Here is a 10208-nt window from a genome sequence, read left to right on the forward strand (position 1 = left end):
TGAAGTTAGAGAAGTCAATGTTCAAACTGCTGGGGTGTAAGCTACCCAAGTGAAATATGAGGCCTCCAATTTGCGCTGGCCCTCACTCTGACAGTGGAGGAGGCCCAAAGTGAGATTGAGAATGGGAGGGGGAAGTTAAAGTGCTGAGCCACTGGGAGATCAGGTAGGTTTAGGCGGACTGAGCGGAGGTGTTCAGCGAAACGATCGCCGAGCCAGCTTTTGGTCTCGCCGAAATACAGGAGTTGACACCTGGAACAGTATGTGGTTGGAGGAGGTGCAGGCGAACCTCTGCCTCACCTGTTGACTGTTGGGGTCCTTGGACGGAGTTGAGGGTGGAGGAATCTCCTGCGGTTGCAGGGGAAAGTACCTGGGGAGAGGGCGGTTTGGGGGGGAAGGGATGAGTTGACCAGGGAGTTTCAGAGGGAACGGTCTCTGCGGAAAGCAGAAAGGGGTGGAGATGGGAAGATGTGGCCAATAGTGGGATCCCGTTGGATGTGGCGAAAATGTGGGAGGATTATATGCTGTATGTGACGGCTGATGGGATGGAAGGTGAGGACAAGGGGGTCTCTGTCCTTGCTACGAATGGGGGGAGGGGCAGCAAGATCGCAGCTGCAGGATATCGAGGAGACCAGAGTGAGAGGCTCATCTATAATGGATGAGGGGAACCCCCATTCCCTAAACAAATCATGCTGTTGGGTTGCATCACAGCTTGGTTTGGGAAGAGCTCTGCCCATGCCTGCAAGTAATTGCAAAGAGTTGTGCAAAAGTAGCCCGGTCCATCACACAGACCATAAGGCAAGGGAGCAGAATTAGGTTGTTGAACCCATCAAGTCTACTCCACCATTCAATCTATCTTTCCCTCTCAACCTCATTTTCCTGCCTGTAACCTTTGACACACTTACCAATCATGGATCGATCAATCTCTGCTTTAAAAATACCCAATGACGGCATCCACAGCTGCCTGCGGCAATAAATTCCACAGATTCATCACCCATTTGCTAAAGAAACTTGAGACCAGGCTCCCCGCTACTGACTCCATCTGCATGTCACGCTGCTCGGGAAAGCAGTCAACATATCAAAGTATTTTGCACGTCCCTCTTTCCTGCCTCTCCCCGTTGTGTCAAAGATACAGAAGCTTAAAAGTACGCTCTATCAGACTATGAAAAGGATATTCTGGTCTGGTATCAGGTTTCTCAATGGTCCTTCCATAAGCGAGGGTACAGTTTGATTTTGTTCAACCTCATTGCAGACCTCGGACTTTGTCTCTGAAACTGTTGCTCTACAATGAGGAAAACTATACCCTGCTCTCTGTATCTTTCCCTCCCCTACATATTATACACGAGTTTGCCTTGATTGTGTTTATGTGTAGTGTTATGCGGACAGCACAGTGGTGCAGATAGGGTTTCTGCTTTACAGCCCCAGAGACCCAGGTTCGATCTTGATTACAGGTGATGTCTGTACACAATTTGTATGTTCTCACTCTGACTGCGTGAGTTTCCTCCCACACTCCAAAGATGTACAGGTGAGTAGGGTAATTGGCTTTAGTAAGTTATAAAATGATCCTTGGTATGTAGGATAGCGTTAGTGTAGGGGGTGATCGCTGGATGGTGCCGACTTAGTGGGACAAAGGGTCTGTTTCTGTGCTATATCTCTAACATCTAAAGTAAATCCGAATTTGATTGGACAGCATGCAAAACAATGTGTAGGAAAGAACTGCAGATGCTGGTTTAAATCGAAGGTTGGCACAAAATGCTGGGGTAACTCAGCGGGTCAGGCAGCATCTCTCGAGAGAAGGAATGGGTGACGTTTCGGGTCGAGACCCTTCTTCAGACTTTTTATTAGCAGAAACAATGGGTCTGCCAGGGCGGTTCTGTTTGTGGATTTTGGGGAGAAGATAAAATCGAGACGTGCGGGACTGGGGAATGATAAGGTTGGAGGCTTTAGAGGGCAGAGAGCCGGAGGTAATGACATCAGAAATGGTGTGTGATATTAAGGTCTGGTGCTCGTCTGTGGGATCATGGTCCAAGGTTAAGTAGGAGAGAGATGTCTGAGAGTTGTCGTCTGGCCTCAGCCCGGTGGAGGTCAGTGCGCCAGATTACCACGGCACCTCCCTTGTCAGTGGGTTTAATTATCAAGTCGGGTTGCTGCAGAGTGAGCGGAGGACTGTACGTTCAGGGAGGGAGAGGGTAGAGTTAGTAAGGGGAGCGGAAAGTTTGATGCGGTTGTGGAGTCTTGGAAATGAAAATGTCTAAAGAAGGTAGATGGCCATCCGGGGGGAGTCCAAGAGGAGGGGTCTGGTGGAGACGGGAGAAGGGGTCATCACTGGGTGGTGAGGATTCCTTCCCACAGAACAAAGGCATGAATGCGGAGGCAACAGAAGAAGAGCTCTACATCGTGGTGGACCCGATGCCTGTTCCACTGAGTTACTCCAGCATTTTGTGTCTGCATGCAAAACAATGTTAGGTACAAGTGAGAATAATAAACCTAAACCGAAAACTCAATTTGAAAGACAGTTGGACAAGTACGTGGATTGAAAAGGGTTTGAGGGATACAAAACGCGGGCAAATGGGACTAGCTCAGATGGGATATCCAGGTCGGCATGGATGCGTTGGACAAAAGGTAGACACAAAAAACTGTAGTAACTCAGCGGGTCAGGCAGCATATCTGGAGAGAAGGAATGGGTGACGTTTCGGACCGAGACCCTTCTTCAGATGTGGTGCCAAAGGGCCTGTCCCCATGTTGTATGACTCTTTGAAGACACTTACTTTGTAGAGGACGGAAGCCTCCTCGATGGGGATGATGACGTGGCCTTGGTGCTCACTGGAGCAAGAGCAGACGATGCAGATGGCACCCTGGCACTCCAGGCAGAAGAGCTTGTGTCTCTCCTGGTGCCGCTGGCAGTAGAAGGCCGGCTGTCCCTGGCGGGGCTCCAGCTTCAGCTCCTTCACACCCTCCACAATGTTGGCCAGCTTGCGGTTGGGCTTCAACCTCTTGTCCTTGAACACCTCCCTGCACTCGGGGCAGGAGTAGAAGGCATCGCCCTTCTCCCAGCTCCGCGAGATGCACAGCCGGCAGAAGTTGTGGTCGCACTCCAGGGCCACCGGCTCCTGGAAGAAATCCAGGCAGATGGAGCAGGTCACCTCGCTGTAGAGTCGACCAAGGGGTGGTAGGGAGGCCATTATCCAAGGTCCAGCCTTCTCAGTAACCTCCGTCAAAATCTGTGGAGTAAAACACAAACATCTAAATTTAGTGTCTCCCTGCGCTGTTTCATGGTTGATCAGGTGGAACCTGTGGTGTACACGTCCTATAGGCTCCCAGTACGAATGTTCCTCTGGAGATCAGAGCTTTCAACTTAGGCCAAAGCTCCAGCACGAAGGGAGTGGCGACACAGTGACGCAGCGGTAGAGTTGCTGCCTTACAGCACAAGAGAACCGAGTTCCATCCTACGAGTGCAGTCTGTGCGGAGTTTGTACGTTCCCTATGTGACCACGTGGGTTTTCTCTGGGTGCTCCGGTTTCATCTCACATTCCAGAGAGATGCAGGTTTGTAGGTTAATTGGCTTTATTGTAAATTGGCCCTGGTGGGTAGGATAGTGCTAGTGTATCACCGGTCGGCATGGACTCGGTGGGCCAAATGGCCTGTCTTCACTCTGTATCTCTAAAGTCTAAAGTCCAAGGAATGCTCCTGCCTTGTCAGAGTAAGGACCACCTTTCACCTCCAACACAAGATCATAAATCCCAGTGTGGGATCACTGAATTCAGAATGATTTCCTGAGTCCAGTTTCAGCGTTAAAAACATTTTATTCAGGTAAAATAGTTATTTGGTATCAGAGCAAAGTATTAAAAGATCTGCAGACCTTAACTAAAAACTGAACATATCATAGCTAATACAACGAAAAGCTGACTAATTATAACTAAAAGACTGAAGACTGAACTGGTCATTCAACTATAAACTTTCACACAGAACTCACTTTGAACACACAGCTGAAAATCAGGCTTCTTTAGCTAGATAGGATGATCTATGTATCTCTGTATCCAAGGGCCCCAGGACCTAATCTGCAGGAAGAGGATGGGCGGGCTAGGACTTTATTCCTGCAGCGCAGGAGGATGAGGGGTTATCTAACAGAGGTGTATAAGATAATGATCTGCATTGACACATATATAAAAAAACTGTATCCAGTAAAAACATATGCAAGCCATACACGTTCAATAGGTATTGTGAAGAGAAAATTGGGCATAGTGCAGAATATTGTATTACAGCTACAGAGAAATGGCTTGTAACATGTAACCTGGCCATTTACAACATTGGTCTTTGTACGATCGTTGTGTATGCAAACATCCTATTGTCAACACAGAAAATGTTGGAGTAATCAGAGTAACTCTCTGGGAGATAGACACAAAGTGCTGGAGTAACTCAGCGGGTCAGGCAGCATCCCAGTAGAATGTGCACAGGAGAAGCTTTGTGTCAAAACCCAATGGCTGGTAATAGATGAACACATGCTGTGTCCTGCCTCTCCTCTTTTCCAGCTTTCTTTCCCAACCCCCACAATCAGTCGGAAGAAGGGTTCTGACTAAAAACATCACCTATCCACATTCTCCTAGGATGCTGCCTGACCCCCCAGTGTTACTCCAGCAGTTTGTGCCTATCTTTGGAAATAACTAATTCTGTGATTCTTTTTTATCAGCACCTTTAGAGAATACGGATAGGTGACGTTTCGGGTTGAGACCGTTGTTCAGACTTTCTACAGGGAACTATGTGAACATAGAAACATAGAAGATAGGTGCAGGAATAGGCCTTTCGGCCCTTCGAGCCATCACTGCCAATTAATATGATCTTGGCTGATCATCCAAAATCAGTACCCCGTTCCTGCTTTTTTCCCATATCCCTTGATTCCGTTAGCCCAAATACCTAAATCTTACCATCTCTTCAAAACATCCAGTGAATTTACCTCCACTGCCTTCTGTGGCAGAGATTTCAAAAGATTCACAACTCTCTGGGTGAAAAAGATTTTCATCACAGTTCTAAATGGCCTACCCCTTATTTTTAAAATATGACCCCTGGTTCTGGGCTCCCCCAACATCGGGAACACTTTTCCTGCATCTGGCCTGTCGAATCCCTTAAGAATTTTATATGTTTCTATAAGATCCCCTCTAATCCTTATAAATTCCAAGGAATACAAGCCCAATCGATCCATTCTTTCATAATTTGTCAGTCCTGCCAACCCCAGGAATTAACCTGGTGAACCTATGCTCTACTCCCTCAATGGCAAGAATGTCCTTCCTCTAATTAGGAGACCAAAACTGCACACAATACTCCAGGAGTGTTCTCACCAGGAGTGTTCTCACCCTGTACAACTGCTGTAGGACCTCCTTGCTCCTAAACAACTCAAATCCTCTTGCAATGAAGGCCAACATGCCATTAGCTTTCTTCACTGCCTGCTGTACCTGCACGCTTACTTTCAGTGACTGATGTACAAGGACACCGAGGTCTCACTGCACCTCCCCTTTTCCTAATCTGATACCAATCATATAGTAATCTGCCTTCCTGTTCTTGCCACCAAAGTGGATAACCTCACATTTATCCACATTATACTGCATCTGCCATGCATCTACCCACTCACGCAACCCATCCAAGTCACCCTGCAGCCTCATAGCATGCCCCTCACAGCTCACAGTGCCACCCAGCATTGTACTTGCACTCCTAGATCTATCTCCTCTAGAGCTTGCTCTAGTAGGTTCCTGTCTAATACCATTAAAGTTGGCTTTGCTCCAATTCAGAATTTTGGCATGCGGGCCTGCCCTGTCTTTTTCCATCACGACTTTAATACTCTTAGAACAGTGGTTGCTGCTCCTAAATATTTTGCTGATGGACATTTCAGTCACTTGCCTGATCCATTAACCTGTTCAAAACTTTGAACAATAAACCAATTCCCACAAAATTCAAGCTTCAAGTTTTCCCTGTGGCATAATATACTCTGTTCCCACAAATTTCAAGTAAATTAATTTCCACTGCACTTAGTTAACACCAATTTAAAATTCATCATCAGAGAGTCAGAATCATATGGCACGGAAACACGCCACGTGTAGGAAGGAATTACAGATGCTGGTTTACACCAAAGATAGACACAAAATGCTGGGGTAACTCAGCGGGACAGGCCCATTTCTGGATAGAATGAATGGGTGACGTTTTGGGTTGAGACCCTTCTTCAGGGCCCAAAACGCCACTCATTCCTTCTAACCAGTGATGCTGGCTGTCCCGCTGAGTTACTCCAGCATTTTGTGTCTGTCTTTGACGAAAACAAGTCATTCACCCAACCCGTCCAAACCCAATAAGATGCCTCATCTAAGCTAGACCCATTTGTTTACATTTGACCCATATCCAAACAAATGTTTTTTATCCATGCCTTCTAAATCTTGTTTTTGTATCCGCCTCAACCACTTCATCTGGAACGTCAGACCCCCAGTGTAAAAAGATTGCCACACAGGCTGCTATTGTCTATCCCCTCTCACATTACACCGATGTCCCAATTTCTTCATTTCCGTATCCAGGGAAACAAAAAACGGTACAGTCACCATTTCTATTCCCCTCATTATTTTAAACATCTCTATAAAAGATTACCCCACAGCCCCCTGCACTGCAAGGAATAACGCCCTAGACCAACTCATCTCTCCCTATAGCTCAGGCCTTCAAATCCTGCCATTAACCTTGTCAATTTCTAGTTTAGTGATACAGCATGAAACAAGCCCTGTGGCCCACTGAGTCCATGCTGGCCAGCAATCATCCATATACTAGTTCTATCCCTCACGCTAGGGACGATTTACAGAAGCCAATTAACCTACAAACCTGCACGTCTTTGGAATGTGGGAGGGGGGAGGGGGAGTGAAAATGTTCCGCTGAACTGAAAATCCTTGAACGCAGTCATGTTTCAAATCGCGGAGATGGAATGCGGAAGGGACGTGCAGAATGCGATTGGGTGAACGACAACGTTGACAAGGAAAGTTAATTTTTAACTCGACAGTTTGAAGAAGGGTCTCGACCCGAAACGTCACCCATTACTTCTCTCCAGAGATGCTGCCACACCTGCTGAGTTACTCCAGTTTTTTGTGTCTATCCTCGGCAGTCTGATACATCAGCGTAACATGCAAGAGCATGAAACAGAACAGTGTCGTCACATGTTTAGAGAGAAGACACGTTTAGACGCAGCACAGTGGTGCAGCTGATAGAGCTGCTGCCTCGCAGCGTCACGGTCCCGGGTTCGAGCCTGCCCTCGGGTGCTGTATGTTGTAGCGTTTGCACATTCTCCCTGCGACTGCGTGGGTTTCCTCCCACATCGGAAAGACGAGCGGTGTTTGTGGGTTAATTGGCCTCTTTAAAAATGCCGCCCGCCTGTCTCCATACGGTCTCTCTAAACTTAGCGATCCAATGTCAAACACAATTAGTAACAATGATGGACATGTGAAAAGTTCAGCGCCTTTGTATCCGTCCAGGCTTGTTATAATGAGCGCGTATACAGGGGAATCCGCTTTCTACCAGAGAGCTTTGCACACTTAAATCCCTGTCCGAGTGTCGGTCCGAGTCCAGGCTTCATGTCCAAACACCGCTTTGCAGCCTGCGCCTGAGTTACTATTTAAAGCGCCATTTTACGCAAGGTCGTTAAAAAGTTACAGAGGCCTTCGATTCACTTCAGCCCGGCGCCCAATGTTTACATGTAGTTTGATCGCAAAAAGACGATCTTCGAGCGTGAAAAAAAATTACCGAGGGTTGAATGAACTCAGCCGAACATTGCAAATAAAATAACTTTTTTCGCTGGAAGTTGCAAACCGCTCGGGTGTGCATTTAGTGCACTGCACTGATTACTTCTAGTGTAACTGACTCTCCTCATGGGAACGTGTGTATTTAGGTAAAGCCTTGTGTGCCCGACATGTTCACAGCTTGCAAGTTCCAGCTTCGGAACCCGCGTTATATCCCGACATGTGTTGGGTCGCGCCGTACCTGAGTCGGCCGTTGAGGCGAGTTGCAGTACGAGCCGTTACAAAACCGCACCTCAAGTTGTCTTCACTTGTGGCGAGGGTTTCACTCGCTACTGGCAGCTTTTGATTCTGCCCGCAGGGAGACAGACTGGTGAAGTTGAATGTATTGCACCACCGGCCACAGCCGACAGTGGCGCTACTGAGCGAGTTCGGTGGCCGGCAACGTTGCAGTGCCAGTGAAAGAGTCTAACAGAAAGTGTGGGAAGGAACTACAGAAATGTTGGTTTAAAGCGAAGTGGGACACAAAAATTCGGAGTAACTCAGCGGGCCAGGCAGCATTTCTGGGGAAAAGGAATAGGGGACATTTCGGGTCGAGACCCTTCTTCAAACTTACCACCTCATGTTCGTGTGTCTATCTTCGGTTTAAACCAGCATCTGCAGTACTTTCCTAGATGTTTTTCTTTTATTTTCATTGATTTTGAAGCACTGAAACAGGCCCCTCGGCCCATCTCGTCAATGTCGACCAAGATGTCCCATCTACCTGCCCGCGTTTGGCCCTTATCCCTCGAAACTTTCCTGTATTCACTGGAATTTAGACTTGTATTCACTGGAATTTAGAAAGATGAGATGGGATCTTAGAGAAACATATAGAATTATTAAGAGATTGGACATGCTAGATGCAGGAAACATGAGCCCAGAACCGAGGGCCACAGTTTTAGAATAATGGGTAGGCCATTTAGAACTGAGATGAGGAAAAACCTTTTCATGCAGAGTCGTGAATTTGTGGAATTCTCTGCCTCAGAAGGCAGTGGAGGCCGATTCACTGGATGCATTCAAAAGAGAGTTTGATAGAGCTCTTAGGGCTAGTGGAATCAAGGGGTATGGGAAGAAGGCAGGAACGGGGTAGTAATTGTGGATGATCAGCCATGATCACATTGAATGGCAGTGCTGGCTCGGAGGGCTGAATGGCTTCCTCCTGCACCTAATGTATGTATCTATGTATCGATCCACATCCCTGTCCAAATGTCTTTTTAAATGTTTTTACAGTACCAGCCTCAACTACGTCCTCTGGCAGCTGGTTCCAAATCTCCACCATCTTCTGAAAAACTTGCCCCTCGGGTTCCTATGAAATCTTTCTCTTCTCACCTTAAATCTATGTCCTCTGGTTCTTGTAAAAACAAGGAACTGCAGATGCTGGTTTATACCACAGATAGACTCAAAGTGCTGGAGTAACTCAGCTGGTCAGGCAGCATCACTGGAGAAAAATGATTAGGTGACATTTTGTGTCGGGACTCTTCTTCAGACTGAAAGTAGGGGGTGGGGTGAGAGCCAGAGGATTGAAAAGACCTAAACAAATCAGGGTCAGCAAAGGACCTAAAGCAGGGTTGAACCTTGCTTGGCCCATTGTTGGCTGGGGAAGGTGTGATCTCAAGAATCTGAGGTGAATTGTAGAACTGGTGAAATGACCAGGGTGGTGCAAGTGGGCTCATTTACCTGGTTCCCGAGAATCGTCTGAGGCAGAATAGGTACCCTGCCCAAAGGCCCATTGGCCGGTGTAACCGGGGGGGGGGGGGGGAGCAGAAGATGTTGCATGTGAGGAGCGTGGGCTGGTAGGAGGGTGACCCGGGGTATTGCCTCCAGCACCTTAATGGTCGGCCGCAGGAGCCGTTCCTGGGGCACAGAGATGTCCAGGAGAGGAGAGGGATGTTGGTTCGTGCAAGTGCTCCAGTACATCGAGCGGGTGGACCGACCGGCCTTTGGACATTGAATAATGACGCCAAAACATGGTGGCGCCCGCATGTGTAATATATGCAAAAATAATCATTGTGCAGTTGCACATGTGCCAAATAAAACACTATTCAACCTATTGAACTATTGAGCGTCTGACACCTCATTCTCATAGAGTCATAGATTGATACAGTGTGGAAACAGCCCCTTCAGCCTAACTCGCCCACACCTGCCAACAATGTCCCAGCTACCCTAGTCCCACTTGCCTGCGTTTGGTCCATAACCTTCCAAAACTTGTCCTATCCATGTACCTGTCCAACTGTTTCTTAAACGATGGGATAGTCCCAGGCTCAACGACCTCCTCTGGCAGCTTGTTCCATACACCCACCACCCTCTGTATGAAAATATTACCCCTCGGATTCCTCTTAAATCTTTTCCCCTTCACCTTGAACCTATATCCTCTGGTCCTCAATTCCCCTACTCTGTGTAAAAGACTCTGTGCATCTACCC

At 47.5% G+C, this 10208-nt stretch overlaps 1 protein-coding gene across 1 annotated transcript in view; it reads right to left on the minus strand.

Moving 5' to 3' along the window:
- The window catches only part of LOC144602942 (E3 ubiquitin-protein ligase TRIM39-like), a 28437-nt gene extending 20391 nt beyond the window's left edge, over positions 1 to 8046 (minus strand). The window contains exons 1-2 of the mRNA XM_078416064.1: positions 7993 to 8046; positions 2766 to 3218 (exon numbers count right to left, since the gene is read on the minus strand). Coding sequence (XP_078272190.1) covers positions 2766 to 3179 — 414 coding nt within the window. The 5' untranslated portion in view covers positions 3180 to 3218; positions 7993 to 8046. The remainder of the gene's footprint in view (positions 1 to 2765; positions 3219 to 7992) is intronic.
- Positions 8047 to 10208: the final 2162 nt, after the last annotated feature.

The sequence above is a fragment of the Rhinoraja longicauda genome, chromosome 19 (assembly GCF_053455715.1).
Source record: "Rhinoraja longicauda isolate Sanriku21f chromosome 19, sRhiLon1.1, whole genome shotgun sequence".
In the NCBI taxonomy this organism is placed as follows: Eukaryota; Metazoa; Chordata; class Chondrichthyes; order Rajiformes; family Arhynchobatidae; genus Rhinoraja; species Rhinoraja longicauda.